General features: G+C 46.6%; 1 protein-coding gene across 4 annotated transcripts; it reads right to left on the bottom strand.

Moving 5' to 3' along the window:
* Positions 1 to 3,963: 3,963 nt before the first annotated feature.
* On the bottom strand, positions 3,964 to 21,317 carry LOC142917122 (heterogeneous nuclear ribonucleoprotein L-like). Of its 4 annotated transcripts, none has more exons than XM_076061813.1 (12): positions 21,050 to 21,315; positions 16,654 to 16,869; positions 16,187 to 16,272; positions 15,959 to 16,055; positions 14,453 to 14,522; positions 11,181 to 11,267; positions 10,438 to 10,694; positions 9,961 to 10,082; positions 9,081 to 9,282; positions 8,416 to 8,473; positions 7,473 to 7,568; positions 3,964 to 4,707 (listed from the first exon to the last, which is right to left on the bottom strand). In XM_076061813.1, exons 1-12 carry the CDS (start codon positions 21,302 to 21,304, stop codon positions 4,652 to 4,654), a joined length of 1,602 nt encoding a protein of 533 aa, XP_075917928.1. In that variant the 5' UTR covers positions 21,305 to 21,315; the 3' UTR covers positions 3,964 to 4,651. The 4 variants fall into 4 exon arrangements, with proteins under 4 accessions (XP_075917928.1, XP_075917929.1, XP_075917930.1 ...); XM_076061814.1 differs by having other exon boundaries at positions 21,080 to 21,304; XM_076061815.1 differs by lacking the exon at positions 7,473 to 7,568 and having other exon boundaries at positions 21,050 to 21,317.
* Positions 21,318 to 23,381: the final 2,064 nt, after the last annotated feature.

The following is a 23,381-nucleotide window of genomic DNA, read 5'->3' as shown; positions in this document are numbered from 1 at the left end:
AAACGATATTGCCGCTCGACTGATTCGGAGTGAGACCTCTGCTGTTAAACTGGAGCCAGTCATAAGCACACTGCCCAGGTATGGGAAACTCTCCACTCTCTCCACAACTGCCCCATCACCGATTTGGAGTTGTGGGGGTGGAGTGTCCGATGGTACAAAATACCCAGGCAGGTGCTTAGTTTTGGTGGGGCTGATGGTAAGGCCCCACCTCTTAGTGGCACGCTCCAGTCTCAGCAGCAGCGTCTGCAACTCCTCCTCTGACTGAGCAGCTATTACCAAGTCATCAGCATACATAACGTGGTTGAGCAATAGGGAGCCATCCCTTGACCGCACCCGGGCATCGATTAGCCTCCCATTATATCTGTACCATATGGAGATTCCCCCGGTACAGCTATTGAAGGCTTCACGAACTACGTGGTCAAAATAGATGTTAAATAATGTGGGAGCCAGAGGACATCCCTGTCGCACCCCAAGGTGTACAGGGAATGGCTCTGACTCCCGGCCACGTAGTTTTACCCGGGCCCGCTCACCATCATGAAGGTCCTTAATGATCGTGAGCAGAGGGTCAGGTACTCCAAAAGCACGAAGAACGACCCAGAGCCCAGGCCTACTGATGGTATCATAGGCCTTGACCAGGTCAATAAAGCAGAGATGTAGGTCTTGTTGGAATTCCCTACACCTCTGCTGTAGCAGACAGACAGAAAATATGGCATCTGTGCAGGACCGCCCTTTCCTGAAACCGCATTGGGGCTCCGCAAGCCTCTCCTCAGCGTGCCTGGCAAGGCGATGCTGAATAATCCTTGCCAGGACCTTTCCCGGCACACTGAGGAGTGAGATGCCCCTGTAGTTGTTACAGTCTGTGCGGTCCCCCTTCTTAAAAAGGGGGACCACCAGGGCATCCTTCCAATCCTGCGGAACCCGTCCAGTGGTCCAGACTGTTGTTATGATGTCATATAGGGCAGTCTGTGCACAAACGCCACCCTCCCTCAGCATTTCGCTTGGGAGATCATCTCTGCCCGCTGCCTTTCCTGGTCTCAGACTCCGGATCGCCTTCAATACTTCCTCAGCAGATGGCACATCAGCCAGCCACTCACAGGGGGTGACTTCATCCAATATTTGAGGCACCGCAGCCTCAGCAGGGTCATCCTCACTTTGTGCCACGATGTTTTCCTGGCTGTGGGATTTTCCCTCCCCCAGGACCTCACAGAAATGCTCAGCAAATCTGCGAACCTGTTCCTGGGGGTCGGAAATTGGATCACCGTTTTTTCCCCTAATGATGGTAATAGGTGTGGCGCTGCAGGTTACTTTTTTGATGGCGTTAAATAGCGATTTGTGATCACGGGCCACTGAGGCAGACTCCATCTCCTCAGCAACCCGCGACCACCACCCATCCTTGCAGCGCCTCACGGCTCTCCGAACCTCCGAGCGAAGGCTGCGGTAAGCCTCCTCATTCTCTGACGTGGGATTCTGTAGCCGATGACAGTGGGCCTGTCGCTTTTTCTCAACCATCCTGAACAACTCCTCTGTCATCCAGGGTGTCTGGGGAGGTCTGGACCGCGTACCCAAAGCAGCCATTGCAGCTGCATGAGTCACAGTCCTAAACCTCGCCCATTTACCCTCGACATCAGGAGGAGTCGGGGACGATGCCAATCCCAGCCGCAAGCGATGATGAAATTCTTGCTTGCAACTTTCATCAGATAACTGAGACCAGGCCACTTTAGGTTGGAATGGGGTCCTGGGTGTACACCCACCACCGGAGTGGAAGAATGGCAGGCGCATCTTACAGATGACTAGTCGATGGTCAGAGGGCAGATCAGCTCCACGGTAGGTCCTGGTGTCAAGGACATGGGCTCGCATTCGCTGGTCCGTCACTATGTAGTCCAGCAGATGTTCTTGCTTGGACCCGGCATGCATCCATGATGTTGTGTGGATGCGCCGATGCCGGAACAGCGTGTTGGTAATTACAAGCCCATGGGCTGCACAAAAATCTAGCAGCCTCCTACCATTGTTATTGAGCTGATCTGGCCCATGCCCTCCAATCACTCCAGACCAGGTGCCAGTATCATGACCAACTCGGGCATTGAAGTCACCCAACATGATGACTCTATCCCGAGGGGCCACTTTAGCCAGCACCTGTGACAGGAGGTCATAGAAGGTATCTGACTCATCGGCTTTGCCTGCATCCCTCCACGGATGTTCATCTTCGGTGGGGGCATAAGTAACCACGACCACCATTCCTCGCCTCCGGTTGATGGGAAGGCGAGCCCAAAGTAGCCTGGGGCTTACAGCTTCCCACACCTCACCGCCACGCTCCCACGCCCCCTTCATTCTTTTGTTCAAAAGAAGACCCACACCCTGTTGTTTGGCAGTCTGCTGCCCCGAGTAGAGGACTGTCCACCCATCATGGTGGCAGGAGCCAGAGCCGGTCCACCGGACCTCCTGAATGCCGCATAGATCCAGGCGGTACCGGTCCAGCTCCCGACAGAGGAGTGGCAGCCTCTCCTCTGCAGTGAGCGTTCGAACATTCCACGTGGCCACCCGTAGTGGCTTTTCGTTGTTTCTGGAGTAGCCCCGAGGGTAGGTATTCAATCTCCTGGCTCCGCCAATTGGGGTTTGGCCAGGAGACGTCATAGACGCCTGGCCCCCCGGGGCCTCCGGCACAAGCTTAGTTGTTACATATTTCACTTTAATTCGTGGTTTTGTGGTAATTAATTGAAGGTGGAGGGGTTACCAGCCCCTCGCACCCGTCCAGAGCCCCCGTTTAGCCCCTGTGGTGGACACATATGCCATGAGGGGAGGAGCCAATCAAAATTGGAACTCCCCCCACAGCACTGTCCACGACAGAGTTGCCCGTCCGGCACCGCGAGGAGGTAGCCACCCACACACTCAGTCACTCACTCACCTAGCCACCCACACAGTCACTCACCTAGCCACCCACACACTCAGTCACTCACTCACCTAGCCACCCACACAGTCACTCACCTAGCCACCCACACACTCAGTCATTCACTCACCTAGCCACCCACACAGTCACTCACCTAGCCACCCACACACTAAGTCATTCACTCACCTAGCCGCACACACACAGTCACTCATTCACGCACTCACCTAGCCACCCACACACTCACTCACCTAGCCACCCACACAGACACACAGTCACTCACCTACCCACCCACACAGACACTGTCACTCATTCACTCACCTAGCCACCCACAGTCACTCACTCACCTAGCCACCCACACAGTCACTCATTCACTCACCTAGCCACCCACACACTCAGTCACTCACTCACCTAGCCACCCACACACTCAGTCACTCACTCACCTAGCCACCCACACACTCAGTCACTCATTCACTCACTCACCTAGCCACCCACACACACTCATTCACACACTCACCTAGCCACCCACACAGTCACTCATTCACTCACTTAGCCACCCACACACTCATACACTCAGTCACTCACCTAGCCACCCACAGACACAGTCACTCATTCACTCAGTGACTCATCTAGCCACCCACACAGTCACTCACCTAGCCACCAACACTCAGTCACTCACCTAGCCACCCACACACTCACTCATTCACTCACTTAGCCACCCACACAGACACTTAGTCACTCATTCAGTCACTCACCTAGCCACCCACAGTCACTCACCTAGCCACCCACAGTCACTCATTCACGAAGTCACTCACCTAGCCACCCACAGTCACTCATTCACTCACTCACCTAGCCACCCACACACTCAGTCACTCACCTAGCCACCCACACACTCAGTCACTCATTCACTCAGTCACTCACCTAGCCACCCACACACTCATTCACTCACCTAGCCACCCACACACTCAGTCACTCAGTCACTCACCTAGCCACCCACACACTCAGTCACTCACCTACCCTATGCCCAACTTCCTTCATGTCTCCACGCTCATGTTCAATCGATTCCAGTTCGATGTCAAACATGCATCTCTCCATACTTTTATTTTCAAACACTGTTCTATTTTCTCTTGGGGTTTATATTTGCAAGCGTATTAACCTGCTAAATACACGCACTGTACAGAATGCCAACCCATGTTTTTCAATGGGATTTTCAATGAGTCGGGGTATATTTTTACCAGCCCCCCCCAAAAGGGTCTCTTTGGCATTTATTTCAGAGCTCTCCGTTATGAAATTAAATGGGCAATATTAGTGCCATGGGCTACAGCAAGAAAGGAGCATCACTCGTGGTGGGAGCAAAAACTTTGGCTATGAGCAAGTTGAGAACCCCCCCAAATTGTAAATTAATTGGAGCCGCTAAAGTTACGGCACCCGAGGACTGCCAAGTGAAATCTGGTTTGGGGCTCATGGACAAAATAGCAATGCACACGGCAGACAAACTCGGCAGGTTAAGGAGACTAATCATAATTATTTTAATTTCAACATTCTTCATTTCCACTGCGACCTTTAAAATCTTTCGGTGCAGTCAATATAGAAATCTAAATTAATCCTCCAAAAAATGACAACTAAAATGTAAACGCGTCAATTGCACTTTCGACCTATACCCACGGTTAACTTTCAACAAGAGTGATGGGACATTCACAAATAGTACACAAAGTGACAATGATGTTGACACCGACGTTCAATACGGCATGAAACATGTTGAGTTGTCTTCTATGAAGGCTGGGCAGTAGAGAAGCACAGTTTGAGGGTGTAGAGGTATGGAACATCTGAGAAAATAAAAACAGGGGAGCCACATGACGTCTTCACTGGAGCACACAAAAACTTAAAACAATGAAGCGATTCTTAGGAGGGTCTTTGTCGATGTCAACAAACTCGTTCAGGGAGCTAAGATAACGTTGAGTTGTGATAAGTGAAAGTGCTTGGCTATGTCAACTTTCAATTCCATTCTGTACATGCAAACGAAATCCAAATCGCCCATAAATAACAACCTGTTAATATATAATACAACAATCTACAACTGCTTTCGCTTCCTGCAATTTCACCCAAGGCTGCTAGGCAGCCAGTGTACACAGATGGTGCTATGGCAGTGGTTCTTAACCTGGGTTCGATCGAACCCCAGGGGTTCGGTGAGTCGATCTCAGGGGTTCGGCAGAGCCCCCGCCACGGAGGTCCGGACACACTTGAATTATTGTGTAAATTTGTGATGACACACACGGCCCGCTTGGCCATCACTGGCTGCAGATAATCATGCTACACTGCTTGGCCAATCAGCGCTGCGGGGAATTTAGTGCGTACTCAGTAGTCAATGTGTGACTGTTGTTGTCGTACGTCGTGTGATTTCTTTAATATTTTATCCATACTATGTCGGGCAAAAGAAGAAAGTGGTCGGACGAATATGTACAACATGGATTCTCATGTATCACGGAACGTGATGGGAGTGAGCGTCCTATCTGCATGATTTGCAACGCCAAGTTGAGCAACTCTAGTCTTGCACCGGCAAAACTAAAGGAACACTTCTTGAAGCTGCATGGAGACGGGGAATACAAGAACACAACACTTGCTGAATTCAGGGTGAAGAGAGCCAGATTCGATGAAAGGGCCACTCTGCCTGCTCTTGGATTTGTACCTGTTAACAAACCGATCCTGACAGCATCGTACGAAGTTGCTTACCTGATCGCAAAGCAGGGCAAGCCACACACCATTGGTGAAACACTTGTGAAACCAGCTGCATTAAAGATGGCGAATCTGATACTCGGAACAGCGGCCGAAGGTAAATTATCCCAAATTCCCCTTTCAAATGACACCGTCAGTGACAGAATAGAAGATATGAGTAAAGACATCTTGGCTCAAGTAGTCGCGGATCTGATTTCAAGCCCGGCAAAATTCAGCCTTCAACTCGACGAAACCACAGACGTTTCTGATCTAAGCCAGCTTGCTGTTTTTGTACGCTATGTGAAAGACGACATGATAAAAGAAGAGTTTTTATTTTGTAAGCCTCTTACAACAACAACGAAGGCAGCCGATGTGAAGAAGCTTGTGGATGACTTCTTCAGAGACAACAATCTTTCATGGGATATGGTTTCTGCAATTTGTACGGACGGAGCTCCAGTCATGCTGGGAAGAAAGTCTGGTTTTGGTGCGCTAGTAAAGGCCGATGCACCACACATCATTGTGACGCATTGTATTCTGCACAGGCATGCGTTGGCAACAAAAACCTTACCTCCAAAAATGGCAGAAGTATTAAAAACTGTGGTGGAATGTGTGAACTATGTGCGAAAAAGTGCTCTGAGGCACCGCATCTTCAGTGAGCTGTGTAAAGAAATGGGCTCTGAATTTGAGGTACTTCTGCTCCATTCTAATATTCGGTGGTTATCCCGGGGACAGGTGCTGAATCGTGTTTTTGCCATGCGTGTGGAATTAGCCCTGTTTTTGCAAGAGCACCAACACTGCCATGCAGATTGCTTCAAAAATCCTGAGTTCATTCTCATTTTAGCGTACATGGCTGATATATTCGCAGCTCTCAATCATCTCAATCAGCAGATGCAGGGTGGTGGAGTCAATATCATGGAAGCGGAAGAACACCTGAAGGCTTTTCAAAAAAAGCTACCGTTATGGAAACGACGAACAGAGAACAATAACTTCGCAAACTTCCCGCTTCTGGACGACTGTGCAAGTAAGATCGAAGATGTGTCTGGAATCGGAGATATTTCTGTATCCACGGAACTGAAGCAAACAATTGCCACGCACTTAGATGAGCTTGCAAAGTCTCTCGACGGATATTTTCCTACAAGAGAGTCATATCCAGCATGGGTGAGACAGCCGTTCACGTTTGCTGTTGAAACAGCAGATGTCAATGATGAATTCCTCGACTAAATCATTGAAATTCAGCAGAGCCAGGTTCAACAGCAACTCTTCAGAACAACAACGCTCTCAACGTTTTGGGTGTCGACAAATGAACAAGTATCCAGTTATTGCTAAGAAAGCCCTGGATTTTTTTATACCATTTGTTACAACATATCTTTGTGAGCAATCCTTTTCGAGGATGCTGGACATAAAAACGAAGAAAAGGAACAGACTTTGCTGTGAAAATGACATGAGAGTGGCACTTGCCAAGGTGAAGCCACGCATATCTGAACTGATCTCTCAAAGGCAACAGCAGAAGTCACATTGATTTCCAGGTATGTAATTTGTTGTGAGTTTATGCATTGTGTTGGTTTTATTCTTTGAACAAGGTAATGTTCATGCACGGCTCATTTTGTGTACCAGTAAAAAACATATCTATGTCTTGAATTTGAAAAAAATCACATTTTATTTTTCACTAAAGAGGGGTTCGGTGAATGCGCATATGAAACTGGTGGGGTTCGGTACCTCCAACAAGGTTAAGAACCACTGTGCTATGGTAATAACAAGCGCCCCCCCCAAATCTGAACATTAGGTGCTCAACAGAGCGTACGACCAAAGATTTGCCGATAATGCAGCACCGCTTCAATGTCATCGCACCAACACAAATGGCCAACACCCCACAACTTACTTGCGTTCTTCAGGGGGTGATGGTTAATGCACGCCAGAGCCTCCATGGCATCGTTCTTGGTCTCCCACTCCATCAGGCCGGACACGCTCCTATCGGCTGGACACGTGGATGGACCGTCGCTCATGGAGTCATTTGGGTCGTGTAAAACGCAACACCCTTCGCCATTTTGATTTAAAGCTTTCGTGACTGCAGGGATTCATATTCTTGGTTCTTTCGGTAAAGTCACCACCACGTAGAAGGGAAACAATAAAATAATAAAAATATAAAATAAAATTCTCACGACGTTTCGACTGCAACACAAGCAATCATCATCAGGTGTGAAAACCACAGCAAGAAAATTTTAAAAAAGTGGCGGTTATTTTTAACGTTAGCACCACGGAGAGCGATTTGGCAGTTGTTCAGATGGACGAGTCCATCTATGTTCTGAAAAGAGGAGGGGGGAGACGAAAATAATGGATGCGGTCTGAAAGCCACCGTAAGCGTGAACGATCAATTAAGACCCGAAATGGTTTATCAAATCCTTACAATGATTGCTAAGCCAGAATCAATCTTCTCGGTTGAAATTGTCTGTGTTTGTATATATTTATTATTTTTTTGTTTCCCTTCTACGTGACTTTACCTAAAGAACCAAGAATATGAAACCCTTTGCCATGTTTAAAGGGTGGTGCCAGTCGTGGGTGAATTTCTGCAGCAGGAAGGCTTCAGTCCGATGCCTTGGCTACGCTAACACGGTCCAGTCAGCTTGGGCGCGAGTGAATAGCAAGGACTGCTCTCGGGAGAGAATTTCTCACAGGGTTTCTTGAGCATGGCCTCATAGCACACGTTGCAGATCATCTGGTGTCGTGCTGTAAATCAAGCGACGATTGCATGGAGAATACAGTACACGATTTATTCTGTGCCATGACACGTAAGATAAATAATAAACATACTTTGCGGGACTTACTTTTTCCAGAAAACACTTTGAAAGAGCGGGGCCTCGCAATCGACATTTCGTCGCACAGCTGCGGGGACAGAACGGGCGGCGTTCACGTTATAGTTGGTAACAGTTAACGTGCACCGGTAAAGCATTCGGGAGATGTCATTTTAATTGCAGGCACAAATCCCGTTGTCCATTTTTTAATTTACATTCGCCAGCTTTGGAGCAGTCTTTCAAAGTGCTCAGATTATTGTGAACACCAAGCATAGACTCAGGGGGAATGCAACCATTTGCAGAAACAATGTCCAAAGACTGAAATGTAAACCTTTCGAATACGAATATGAATCGTAATGTATTAAACAGGACAAATTAACGCGAGGTGTTGTCTAGTCTGTAACAAAAAAGTCCCTTTGGAACATCGACTGCATTATTTATACATCTTATGTTTTAAGCGCTGAAAGGAAACTACATTACACCATTTTACATTTGTCCCGTCACAGGAAACGTGTCATTGGCCACCACAAACTCCACAACATCAATAGGCTCATCTTAAAAACCCACGATTGTTTCATGTGCAAAATTTGGACTTGAATATTTATAAAAGCTTCACCTGGGAAAACTTTTAAAGAAACCGAACGCGCTCCCCTTCTGCGCTGCTGGCAGCAGGCTGAAGGGGCGGCGGGGGCACGAACCTGCGCGAACATCTCGGCCGTGATGTCCGTGGGCGCGTTGAAGAAGTGCAGCACCGCGGTGGGACGCTGGTTGCGGTTCTTCGCCGCCTTCTCGCTGTCGGCGTAGCGGTGGTTGTGAGAACCTGCGTAGTCCCTGTAGCTGTCGGTGCCGTCCGGCAGCTCGAACGCCTGGCCCGGCACAATCGACCGCTGCCTCGACACGCTGCCGAGACGAGGGCGGAAGGGAGGGAATAGCGCGAAGAAACTGTTTTTAGTTTTTATTTTATCACGTTCCAAATTTCACGTGCTCTTTGGTTCGATTCGGTAAAGTCACGTGGGTAAAAAATAAAATAACAAAAAATCACGACGTTTCGGCCACAACACAAGTGGCCTTCATCAGGTGAAGGGACCGGACTGTCCAGAGGACAGCGTTGGAGTGAAGACAGCAAGCCCAGGTCGCGTCCTTTAAGCTTGTGATCGCGGCATCTTTTGAGGAAGGTCAGCGTCTCGATGAGCTTTGACTTCTTGTCCCGTTGTCTGTTGAAAGCTCTAACAGATAGGTGAAAGCCCTCCCCGTAAAGCTTCAAATCTAGAATCCAAATTTCACGTTCGCTATTTCAATAAAGGCCCTCCCCGTAAAGCTTCAAATCTAGAATCTAAATTTCATGTTCGCCACTTCAATAAAGGCTCTGGACAGCAAGTCACCGGGGTCCTCGTGAGCTGTGACGAGTGTTTCGTTCACGGTATTCATCAGCTCTCTTTTTCACCGTCCTAAAATTTAGTCACTTGCACTAAATATTTACTAAAGTTGTCTTCTCTAAATGGAAAGCAGTATCCAATTACATTAACAGGATATGACGAGTTACATTTACCAATTTAACACGGGAACAAAAAGGCTCACCAGAGGTTGATTTTATTTCCAAAGATCTGAGACATATTGAGGTGAAAAACCGCCCTGTGCACGGCGTACTGATCTCCCATCTCGACCATGGCGGCTCCCGGCTTGCTCTTCAGGAACTTAACCTACAAAAATAACAACCCGTAAGACGGTTCAGCATCGCGCAATCTTGCACGAAAATATCTACAAGTTTCGTTGTAACGCATTGTTGAAATGTGAAGTGTTGGCCGAGGGGCCATTAGAAAACATGCACAAAGAACACTTCGCATTGGGTACATTTTTGTAAAGAAAATGACCAAATGTGTATGTTGTCAATCGGTGAACAAATTTGGTCGTGTGAATCTCCCACTTTATATAACACGATCAGCGCACGACGTGCACCACACGCGTGCGTACGCATTGCACCGCGGTTGAACCTTTGGAAGAAAAAAAACAGGGACTCATTTCAAAGCAGGTGCGCGCAACACCCAGCGAAGGCACCTTCTCCACGTCGCCGAAGAGGCAGAGGATGTTAAACACGCGGTCGCAGTTGAAGCGTTCGGCGTCCAAGTCGTACACAATGAGGACCTTGTTGTCGGCCTGCTGGTTCATCATGGCTTGCACGTGCTGGCCCTGGGTACCACCCTGGGGCCCAACCTGGTTGCCCATGCCTACTCCCATGCCCATTCCTCCCCCACCGCCCATGCCGTCGCGGCCAGATCCGTAGTCGACGCCCGGTGGTGGTGGCTGCTGGTGGCCTGTGACGCAAACACACAAGAGGGGGAAACGCATAGTGAACTAGCTGAAACTCTCTAAACTTCTCTGAAAACAGATTTATGACAACCATCATCTTACACACGTGTGCCCTTTCCTATAAGGTCAGGTAACCCAGGAATCACCACTCTACTCCTTGGAGACACTGGAAAACATTGGTCCAGAAGACTCAGTTGCCTAGGGAATAGACTAAACTAGTTTTTATTTTAGGTTGAGGGCCACCAAGCTAGAGCTCTTATTCAGCATAGCTTGTTTTAAATACCCAATACATCTGATAGCTATTGGAAATATCGTCTCTTAAAACACAAAGCAACTCATACGTTGCAATTGTTAATCGCAAAAAAAGGTTTTTAGGATGCACCTTAACACTAATTCCAAATAAGAAATGTTCTCAACAGGCAGCAGGTTCTTTCAATCTGACAGCAAGCTGAAGGAAACCGAAATTATAGCATTCGCAACAAGGGGATTACCTCCACAGTCGCCACCACCGCAAGCGTGTGCTTTGGGATGGTCGCCAAGGAGAGACGTTTGCTTCGCTGGCATCATTGCATTGTCCTCTGAAAACAACAAAAAAAACGATCACCAAATTCACCCACGGGAAACATAAGCGCTCATTGCTGCACAAAATAAGGACAATCCAAAAAATGCATTCTGCACCCAGAACATTCACATGACCAACACATTAAGAAATTCCGGGCACACTCCACACGGGGGTGCGCTGCGTCTGTCGATAAAAACAATTGGCGGTATTTTTAAAATGCAGATTTCACATGGCGCAACATAAATAACGAGCACCATACAAAATACAGCGCGTAAAGAAACGCTCATCGCAAGAAGAAGAAAAAACAAAATTTATTGGAGGTGTACAGATGCACGCGACAAATTGTTCCGAGGTGCGGCGTCAGCGAGTGTCCGTGGTTGCCGCCTGCGATGCCCGCTCGTTTCTTACCCAGTCTACGCTTCGACGGGAACACAAAGTTGCCCAGAGTCGGGCGGCGGCTGACGACCCATCGCGAGGAGGATGCAACAGAAAGGCCGGCGCCTTCTTTCCTGCGCCAACAGCAGTCACGCTCGGCACAAATGGACCCCCCCGCGTTGTCCGTGCCACCGCACCTCTCGCTCTCCGGCGACCCTTTTTGGTTTGGGGCTTAAAATTGGGACGCTTGAAGTGGGCGACGGGGCCTTACGAACCTTTAAAATGAAAAAGATCGCCGCTTATAAACCGATGCGAAATGCGTTGTCTGGCATCAGCAATGTCAAAAGCCTCGTTTGCAAACAAAACTTTAGCAAGGCAGTCTAAACGTACGAGCGTGGAGGTAAATTCTCACCAACGGAGCGATTTTAAGCCCCAAACGCATCGGCACGCGTTCCGTTTGGCTTATTTCCAAGTCCCGTTCGCGGTGAATGCGGGCTTTCGTCGCTCCCGGCTTCTTCGCGGCGGTTCTGGTGCTTTGCCGGTCTGTCAGCGCCGTGTCCCCCGGTGCCTGCGGCTGGACGTGGGTTATCCGATGGCCTCTGCCAAGCGGCACGTGGCGGTTGCGGTGCAGCGGACGCGGCGTGCTGCGCTGCAGGCGTGGGGGGCGCGGGTCGGCCGTGCGTGTCACAGCGGCGGCGGCGTGTTGGTTGCTTGGTCCCCGGTGCCTCCCAAGTGCCGACGAGGATGTCGCCAATGTCGCCGTTCGTGTCGTCGCCGTTCACGTCGGTGGCTGTTGGCTGCCGGGCGCTTTATTGCTCGTGTGTTGCTTGCAAATTGCCTCCGTGTGCTTCTGTGTGCGGCAATGCTCGCAGATGCTCCTTGTAGCGTTGATGTTGGGAGTGAGGAAAATACTCTTCGAAGCGTTTACGGAAATTTGGTGATAAAATCAAACCGCACCGTGTCCCTAAAGCTCCCTTGATAAAGTGGCGAGACTTACCTCTTCGGAAACTAATATCTGTGCGTACACACAATGTATTCGGGACAAAGATACCATTTTCCTGTTCAGGTTCAATCGTACCAAATTAAAAGGGTTACTTTATAATAAGTGATATTTTCAATCGTAAATATCGGCTTTTCTGACATCCTCTAAGCTTCTCCGCTTAGTATCCAGACACCACATAATGCAGTCAAGGTTTCTCAACCCTACAAAATATAAAAACGCAACGTGCAATGTCCACCTCAAATATGCCAGTGAAAGTTGGCACCTACTTCTGATCCAACAGACACACACCCTGGTAAATCTAAATATAAAAGTAAAACCTTGGATTGCAAGTAACTTGGTCTGCAAGTGTTTTGCAAGACGAGCTAAAATTGTAAATAAATATTAACTTGATAAACGAGCGAGGTCTTGCAATACGAGCAGTGTACGTGTAGACACACTTTGTACTGCCGTGAGTCACGTGATCACACAACTGATAGACGAGTGCTTTGATGTACGAGCGCTTTGGATTACAAACACGTTCCCGGAACGAATTATGCTCGCAATGCAAGGTTTTACACTGTAGTGTAAAAATGCCCAGCCTTGATACACCCCGAACAACCGAGTACCCGCCTATGGGCCACATGCACTTGACGTTGGGAAAATCTTCAAAGCTGATCAAAATCTAAAACGCCACCAACTTAATGGCAATGTCTATCGCATGTCCAGTACCAGGGCAACAGCTTTAATGGTAACAAAAAAATTAATCCAATGGATTATTGAACACTCCAGCAGCCACATGCCTCCTTGTGAATCCTGTTCTTCACAACATTCACTTAAACTTCCACATTGTTGTGAAGGGTTAACTAGAAAAACAAAGTACACGGGCAGGAGTTTAAAACCAATCTGCCCAGAGTAAACTACGCAAGCTTAGCATGGGCTAAAAAAACACAAAGATTATTTAGTTATATGTTGCGCTAGCTGTTACTACCCGGCCGCCTTTGTCTCCCCACTGGCGATGTTCACACACCACAGCAGTTACTCGTTTGAGGCTGAGTCGACCTAGGGGAGGCCCAGGACCGGTTAAAATAATCGTCACCGGTGGTGGCGGTGAGCGGGAATCGAACTTGGGTCGCCGGGTTCGTAGCGCAGCGTAGCGCTAACCGCTACACTACGGGTCACGTGACAGATTTGACGTCACAGCTCACTTGCCGTGCAAAAAATAAATGCATTATCGAGCTCCCCCCCCCCCAAAAAACAAAAGTGTATTTGTGTAATGTTTGCACGGTGTACAGTCTGGAAAGTACCCACATGGCAAATTTCCAGTTTGTTGCATGTCGGGAAGTACGCTAAACATTTTGAACAGACACACATATTCACAACTTTGCCTTTTATATATGGAGAAGATAGGTATAAACGAAAATAACCTTGACCAGCTCTACACAATTGCAGTGATTGCATGATTGATACAAAAGAGGGGAATGGCGTTTCAAATAACTTCCTGTGACAACGACCAAGTTCTGTAGATTGTAAACAGTACACCAATGTGCTTCAAGATAACCAAGTGTCTGCAGGTGTGACATTTTTCTGCAACCAAAATCTCAAGTGCAGAAGCTGCATTATCCTCTTGAGAACACTCCAAACTTCCCCCTCTACTTGGCCACTGATCTTCAAGTATAACACGGCAAAGCCGGCCACGTACAGAAATAGTCAATGCCTGTTTCATCACGCCGTGCACACCCCCCACCCCTTGCGTTAAAAACGTCACCCCCCCCCCACACACCGAGGGCTCACCACCACCAGCTGTCGAGAGAGCGCGGCTCTGATATGCTCGATATTGGTCTTACCTTGCTTGAGGCCAGGGTTGGTGAAGTCCCAGGTCTCAGAGTCATTTTTAAACACATTCAGACGCATCGCCTGTAAAGAGGACACAGCAGGGGGAAAAGATAAACATTATTCGTGGCCAGCATATAGGGCATAGATGCTGGGAAAAAAATTATATAACTTTAGAACCTTCTTTGGTTCTTTCGGTAAAGTCTCCACGTAGAATGAGGATAAAAAAATAAAATAAAACAATGAAATTCTCACGACGTTTCGGCCACAACACAAGTGGCCTTCTTCAGGTGAAAGGAACAAACCTGTCGTCCCGACCTTGTGTTGTGGCCGAAACGTCGTGATAATTTTATTGTTTTATTTTATTATTTTATTCTCATTCTACGTGGTGACTTTACCGAAAGAACCAAAGAAGATTAATCCTTGCAGTCACGAAAGCTTTAAATCGAAACTTTAGAACCATTTAAAATTTACAAGCATAATTATTAAGCGGTCATTACCCCCGAGACAATTACGGCATGCAACTTGCGGTGAAGCCGAGGTACTTAACGCAACCCTTAACCTCCTGGGAGATGAATGAATAAGAGCTGCCACACGTAGGAAGTCAACGGGAAGCTAAACTTTCGCGCCGTACGTAGCAAAAGCGTGCTTATCGGAGTTGTGGGAAAACAGTGGCCTTCTGCCACCGGTTTTTTGTTTAAGATCAAGTGTTGATTATCCCTCTTCGTTAGAACAAGCTCCCTTCGTGTTTGCAGATAAAATCGCTATCCCTCGGTGACCTATTTAAATTCCAAACTTGTTTAATCGCACATAAGTTTGGCATGCTCTGCCTAACTCGGTATTATTTATTCGCGGTGTTCCTCGTGTACTGTAAAGCGTTAGCCTTGATCGTATACCTCAAAAATGTTGAAGTGCCATAACCCCGTTATGAAAATGATGCATTCGTTATTACTGTTCAGTAATTTTATTTCCTGCTAACAATGTAACATCTCTCCTCAGGTACTCTGCAGGTCTCGCAAAGCAGCCTATGGCTGAATGCTAATCACCCGTCACCAAATAAAATTGAATTAAAAACCAACTCTACCCTTCCCACTGGATGCGAATTTTCCACTAACTGGCTCAGGGCACTGGCTCAGATGAGAACCACGCTCACACGGTAATATCAATTGGGAAAAGTTTGACTTTAGACAACGGCAAGGATGCCCGTCATGCACAATGGGTTGTTGTAGGTTGTGGGGCTGTGTGGTGGGCAGCTGTAAAATCCATTGGGTGCATTGTATTTCTATGCTGCCACAATATATGCTACACTCCTTTACCCCGCACACAAGTCAAATAACCCCCACAACAGGCATCGAGTGCGGAAGCCCTCATCTAGCAATGAATTGCCGTGTGTATTCAGCATTATTTGCTCACCAAAGTGGTCAATTCAGAATATTAAATGAAATCTTTGGTCTGCGGGTGAAAAAACCCAGGTTGTGGTGCACACACTTGTGAATGTACAAAGTATCGGTTGTACTTGCCCTCGCATACTCCACTATAAGAGTACAGCAGCCCGAATAGATGTCCGCTCCATTCAGAGATGAGTTCGCTCTCTCGGCGCTCTCAACCGAAACAAACGTGGCCAAAAATTAAGGAAAACACGACCATTTCATTTTAAAAACAATACATTTAGCATCTCCAAAATAACACGTAAAATTACGTGAATGGCGGACATATCGTTACGGTTATGCATCTCGTTGAAAGGATATTCCACAAAGGCCTGCAGGCCATTCTTCCTGAAGATCACAATGCGTTGCAGAGGCCCAAATGGTTTGCAAATGTTGTAAAGCACATCCTGCAGGACCACATGGAGCACACAAACGCAGCGAGGTGATTTTGCACGCATTACCAAGTAAATTTGAAAAGCTTTTTTTCCAGTGAATTTTTAAGATCGAGCCATACAGGACATCAACGCTTTCCAAAATCAACATTAGGTCTATATATTGTTTTTTATTCAATGCCATTGGTAGACTTCAAAGCACAAACAAAAAACACGACTTCAATTGCCTCAAATGAACCAAAGGATCAATGTAATTTCCTTAGCAAAGCCATTCACTGTAATCCAAAACGGACATAATTTCACTCGTATAAATGAAACACGCGCGTGTGTGCATGGCACACCCGACAAACTATTCACACATTAATGTCCAGCTGCTGTAAGTGTAACAATGCCCACCGTGGTGATGGGGTAGATGGGGTTGAGAATGGTGAAGAGCAGGATGTGGTTGCTGTTGCCGTTGTCCCCCGGGACGCCAGGGCGCCAAAGCTTCTGGCTGGTAGAGAAGTTAAAGTAGGCCGGCTGCCCGCACACGTAGACGGAGCCCTTGGACGAGTAGTCGACGCAGCTGCGGGAGCTCTCCGGGTCTTCAAACTCCACCAGCGCCTGCCGCGTCTTGGGTATCATCACCACGTACAAACGAGTGCCGTTATTCAAAGATGTGGCCGACTTTAAAACGCGTGCCTGTTGTTGTTAATTTTAACCACGAGGTTGGTCTGCTCCAAGTCACCTCATTTGATCTCAAGAAATGTTTCAATGCATGCAACGGAGTGGAGACTGGTTGGATGCAGGTTAGATGCCACGTCCCATTTCAGTTTGGCAGTGTAGTACGTTGGAATTGAATGTACTGTAAGAATATAATTATATTTAAAATACATCTTGAGGGTAATGTAGTCTTCTTCTGTCGATGTATCACCTGACAAACGAAGCCTCTTCAAACGTACATAAACAAGGTACGTGTGTGCACCATTTCAATACGAGATATTAATTTTTAACACGGTTACTAATCACAGTTGAACGTGTGCTGCTTTTGTCAGACGGCACAACAAAAGCAGCAGTGGCACTTTAATTCGGAGGGAATTCGTGACTTGGGGAAATTGAAGAACAAACGGTTTTTGTTTCCATTTAAAGCTTTCGTGACTGCAAGGATTCATCTTCTTTGGTTCTTTCGGTATAGTCGCGTAGAATGAGAATAAAATAATAAATTAATTTAAAAACACAAAATTCTCATGACGTTTCGGCCACAACACAAGTCGCCTTCATCAGGTGAAGGGACGAGACTGTCCCATTTCAGTTTGGCAGTCTCGTCCCTTCACCTGATGAAGGCCACTTGTGTTGTGGCCCGAAACGTCGTGAGAATTTTATCGTGTTATTTTAATTTGTATTAATTTATTATTTTATTCTCATTCTACGCGGTGGTGACTTTACCGAAAGAACCCCAAAGAAGATGAAGTGGTTTTTGGTTGGTCACTTCAGGCTGGCAAGGCCCCGAGTAAGCCACGCACGGCGTCGCCGATCACGCCGTGACGTGGGCAACGCCGCGCCCTCTCGTCCGCCGCATAACGCGGCCACGACTTTTTATTTACGGAAGTGGTTCTTGAGCTTTAACCTGCAGCCTTGCCACCCCCCCTTTGGTTCTCAATATATATTTTTTTAAAACGTACAATATTTATTAATTTAGAGGTTTGATGGAACAAAGTAGCGGTGCGTACGTGCCCGTGCTCAATGTGTTTCGATGGATTTACCTTGTTAAAAAATAATCTGGCACGTCTTGCACCCCCAGAAAGGGCATCTCCCACCCCGTGCTTAAGAACCATCGAGTATTTTCGTGTTATGCAATTTCTTGAGTTATTGAACCGAAAACCGGTAATACTCGAATTTCCAAGGTCTACGTTCACTCCACGTCCGCAAACACCACCACCACAACAATAATAACAATAATAATAACACCAATAACAATAATAATAACTATAATAACAATAATCTTTGTTTTTTTTCGGTAAAGTCACGTATAAATAAGAAATAATAAAATTACATAATAGCGCACGACGTTTCGGTTGCAACACAAGCAGCCATCATCAGGTACAGAAGAGCTAAATTTAAGAGAGAGGGGAAACACATAACCCCAGATGTATATACAGACACCCAAGTAGGGGGGAACTAACACCGACACAATAGGGGACACAGAGAGAGAAGCATACCAAACAGACAAGAGTTTAGCAGAATTTGGAAACCAAATAAAGCAACACAGACGGTCGGTCAAAACACAATTAACGCAAAGCCTGGTTGATTACGTTATTTCAAAGATTGCTAAATTGCAAGTTAAGTATGAAATTTAAGATACAGACGGCACACACACATAGACATTCAAGTAGAGCGGACCAGCACAGGTACAAGCACACAGTGAAGTCGCCTTAAATAGGCAGAGAAGGCAAGGCTGAGAGGCAATGGGACATATTAGCATGAGAAGGCAAGGCTGAGAGACAATGGGACATTTTAGCATGAGGTATGCATAGAGCAAAGTGGAGCACGGCAGCAAACATTCGGAAGCACCAAGACCGACACACAGGCAGAGACAGCACAGAGAAACAAATCCAAGCACAGACACAAAGGCAGATACACAAGCAGAGACAACACACAGACAACACAAGACAACACAAAGACAGACACAAAGATACAGACCTTATACCTCCCCGTAGAGGCGGTTTAAACTTGGTTCAAAGCTTTCGTGACTGCAGGAATTAATCTTTGGTGTTTTCGGTAAACAACAATAATAATAATACAGCTTCCTTCCCCATGCGGGCAACGGTCACCACCGACTGGTCACCTGACTAGGCCAAAGTACCGCACGGCCTCCACGAGGTCCGACTCGAGGGCTGTGTCTGAGAGTCCCCGCACGTGAACCACAGCCGACGGTGGGGGCTTGTGTGGGTCCTCAAACGTGTCCTGTGCACGTCGGCAAGGAAGCAAACTCAACACGACTATTGTGCAAAGCTGTTGTTTCCTCCTATACCGAGAAGACAGTTTTCAGTTTCATTTATTTGGTATAGCCCTGTGAGCCATTTGGCTCTTGAATCGGGTGCAACCGCAACAAACAAAAACATGAACAGGAAAAACATCTTAAAGTGACTTTGTGTGACTGTGCAAACAAAAAATCCAGGAAAAAACAGCAAAATAATCCTTGAAATAGCACCGTACACCAACGCTGTGTGCAAAAATCCCAGTGGGATGCAAGTCAAACAACAACAACCACAAGACAACTAAGATTAAAGCCATCAGTCTAACTCCGTACTACAACAAAACAATCATGGCCAAACCATAAAACTTTTTCAAAATCACCAAAATAAAGCCACGGCTAACATCGCCGGCAAGTGATATCGGAGCAGATGCAGACACTTGCATTAAAGGGCTTTTTAAATCTGCATCCGTTTGGCAAAAAATGGCCATAGCTCAGTGCCATCATTTCAGTAATCGCTAAGAACGTTCGCGAGTTTAACTTTCAATCTAAACGGCCCTCGAGTTACAAACTCTGGAACTCGCATCCCCCACCGCCAGGTGCGCTTTTGTAGACGCTGTAAAGTTTTATTCCGCAAAGTTTTTAATCACATTGGGGAGGGTCGAAGAGCTTCCCCACGACGCTATCGCGTGGGACATTTAACATATCGGTATTTTAACTTAATTAGTATTTTAACTTTTGATTTAAAGCTTTCGTGACTGCAGGGATTAATATTCTTGGTTCTTCCGGTAAAGTCACCACGTAGAAGGGAAACAATAAAATAATAAAAATATAAAACAATACAATTCTCACGACGTTTTGACTGCAACACAAGAAGCAATCATCATCAGGTGTGAAAACCACAGCAAGAAAATTTGAACAAAAGTGGCATTTTTTTTAACGTCAGCACCACGGAGAGCGATTTGAGAGTTTGTTCAGATGGACCAGTCCATCTATGTTCTGAAAAGAGGAGGGGGGAGACGAAAATAATGGATGCGGTCTGAAAGCCACCGTAAGCGTGAACAATTAAGACCCGAAATGGTTTATCAAATCCTTCCAATGATTGTTAAGCCAGAATCTATCTTCTCGGTTGAAATTGTCTCTGTGCTTGTATATGTGGATAGCCTCATGAACGAATTTCTCCTGGTAGGCAATGTTTTTATTCGTGGTCCGCCAGGAAGTGTCTGTGTTGTTGGCCTGACTAGATGTGCTTCACATAATGTTGTTTCAGGTTTGTTGAATTCTCGTCTCTCATCTTTTGCTGTATTTACCTCCGTGATTTGTTCTTGACACCTGATGAAGATCGCTTGCGTTGTGATCGAAACGTCGTGATTGTTTTTTGTTTTAATATAATTTTATTGTATTTCTACATACGTGACTTTACCGAAAAAAACAATGAGTAATGTTTTTATTGTTTCATATTTTTTTATTATTTTAGTTCAGTGCAAAGAGAATACCCACCCTTAGAAGAGAAAACGCCGTATAAAAAAATTACACTGGAAATAGCCCAAAGTGTTAACGAACACGAAATCCACGTTTACCAAAACGCGTTTTACTGAACGTAAGCAGAGCCTAGCGATGCTGTGGTCCGCGTGGTCCATCCCCAACACCAACAACGAGAAGCTCTTCGCAACGGCACTGGAATCTGCGAGTTACAAAGCTGAACAATCACGTTAAATAATATAAACACGGCTGGTGGTGGTGGTGGCACGTCGCCTGAGTGAAGCCTCTGGCCCAGGCCTCACAACGAGGCTCTGGGCGAGGAGGAGTAAAATAAACATCTTCTCGTTATAAAAACACCTCGTCAAGTCGCTCGTCACTGACGCTCACCATCGCGCCCGCCTGGACGCGGTCGTTGCCTTCGCCATTGACTCCCAGGCGCTTGGCCGCGTGCCGGGCGGCGGAGGCGGCGGCGGTGGTCAACATCGTGATGGCGTGGAGCGCCGGAGGGAATCGATTCGCGATCCTGTCGCTCGAAAACGACGCCCGCGCGGATCGCCGAGCGTCAGCGGCAGCAGCGGGCGGCGGCGGCGGGGCGATTCCAACGCGTGACATCGATTCTCGGATCGATGTGGCCTCTGGCGATGTTCGCGCGGCTTGGTGTGACCCCACAGCCACTCGTCACGTGACGCCTCTCTCGGCCGACTGGGGCCGGCGACGGAGATCTGAAGCAGTCGTGGGCCTCCCCCTAGGTCGGACTCGGACTACATAATTAAATTTGATTAAATTTTTATAATATTAAATAAATAATAATAAATGATAAATAAAAATAATCAAATTTGATTATTGTAAAAGCATTATAAATAAATAAAAAAATCCAACAATCACATTTTATTACTTTTAAATAAGAATAAATAAAAACCACATTTTATTATTTTTAAAATAAGATTAAATAAATAAAAAACATACATTAAAATAATAAAATGTGATTGTTTTAAATAATAAAGAAATATACATTATAAGTTAAAATAATCAAATTGGATTATTTTTAAATAATAATGATTAAATAATAAAATAATTGACCTATTTCGATCACTTTTACATAATAAATAAAGGCAGAAATATTTAATTAATAATTTAGCCTTTCTTTATAACCACAAATAATCACATTTGATTATTTTAAATAATAAGTAAATAAAATTTCGTTTAAAATGTAACTAATCAAATTTGATTATATTTAAATAAGAATAAATAAATAAAAATAATGAAATCTGATTATTATATGAATTAAAAAAAGAGGGATGACATTGTCATCCTCTCAGCCGACAAGGTCAATGCCACTGTCATCATGGATAAAATAGAATATAACAACAAAATTAAAGAATTACTCAATGATGGTAGCTATACAAAAATAAAAAGAGATCCCACCAACAGCCTCGTCATACAAACCAAAATCATTTCTGATTCAACCACATTAATTGATCAAACCAAACAGTTCTCGTTGAAACCTTCTGCTGCCAGGCCACCAAGATTATACGGCTTACCAAAAATACATGAAGTAGCACCCTTCGTCCCATCGTCTCTACTACAGTGAGGGAAAAAAGTATTTGATCCCCCGCTGATTTTGTACGTTTGCCCACTGACTCAACACTGCCCATAGACTCAACACTGCACCATAGACTCAACACTGCACCACCATAGACTCAACACTGTACCATAGACTCAGCACTGCACCATAGACTCAACACCGCACCATAGACTCAACACTGCCCATAGACTCAACACTGCACCATAGACTCAACACTGCACCATAGACTCAACACTGCACCATAGACTCAACACTGCACCATAGATTCAACACTGCCCATAGACTCAACACTGCCCATAGACTCAACACTGCCCATATACTCAACACTGCACCATAGACTCAACACTGCACCATAGACTCAGCACTGCACCATAGACTCAGCACTGCACCATAGACTCAACACTACACCATAGACTCAGCACTGCACCATAGACTCAGCACTGCACCATAGACTCAACACTGCACAATAGACTCAGCACTGTACCATAGACTCAGCACTGCACCATAGACTCAGCACTGCACCATAGACTCAACACTGCACCATAGACTCAGCACTGCACCATAGACTCAGCACTATACCATAGACTCAACACTGCACCATAGACTCAACACTGCACCATAGACTCAACACTGCCCATAGACTCAACACTGCACCATAGACTCAGCACTGCACCATAGACTCAACACTGCACCATAGACTCAACACCGCACCATAGACTCAACACTGCCCACTGACTCAACACTGCACCATAGACTCAGCACTACACCATAGACTCAACACTGCCCATAGGGGGATCCCTGCCTAGGGGTGTGAGGGGTCAAGGGGATCCCTGCCTAGGGGGTGTGAGGGGTCAAGGGGATCCCTGCCTAGGGGGTGTGAGGGGTCAAGGGGATCCCTGCCTAGGGGGTGTGAGGGGTCAAGGGGATCCCTGCCTAGGGGGTGTGAGGGGTTTTACTGGCACGAAGTTTTCGCCGAGGCTTCGCGGTCCGCCCCTCTAGGCCGCTGTAACTTTATTGACACCACGCGGTTCCTGTAACTTTATTGACACCACGTGGTGTCTGTAACTTTATTGACACCACGTGTGTCACTGTGTGTCGCTGTGT

This window comes from Petromyzon marinus, unplaced genomic scaffold, assembly GCF_048934315.1.
Source record: "Petromyzon marinus isolate PM22_M1 ecotype Great Lakes invasive population unplaced genomic scaffold, UKy_Petmar_22M1.pri1.0 PM_G_Scaffold_42, whole genome shotgun sequence".
Taxonomy (NCBI): Eukaryota; Metazoa; Chordata; class Hyperoartia; order Petromyzontiformes; family Petromyzontidae; genus Petromyzon; species Petromyzon marinus.
Note: the sequence above shows the minus strand (reverse complement) of the source record. Positions and strands in the feature narration are given on the sequence as shown.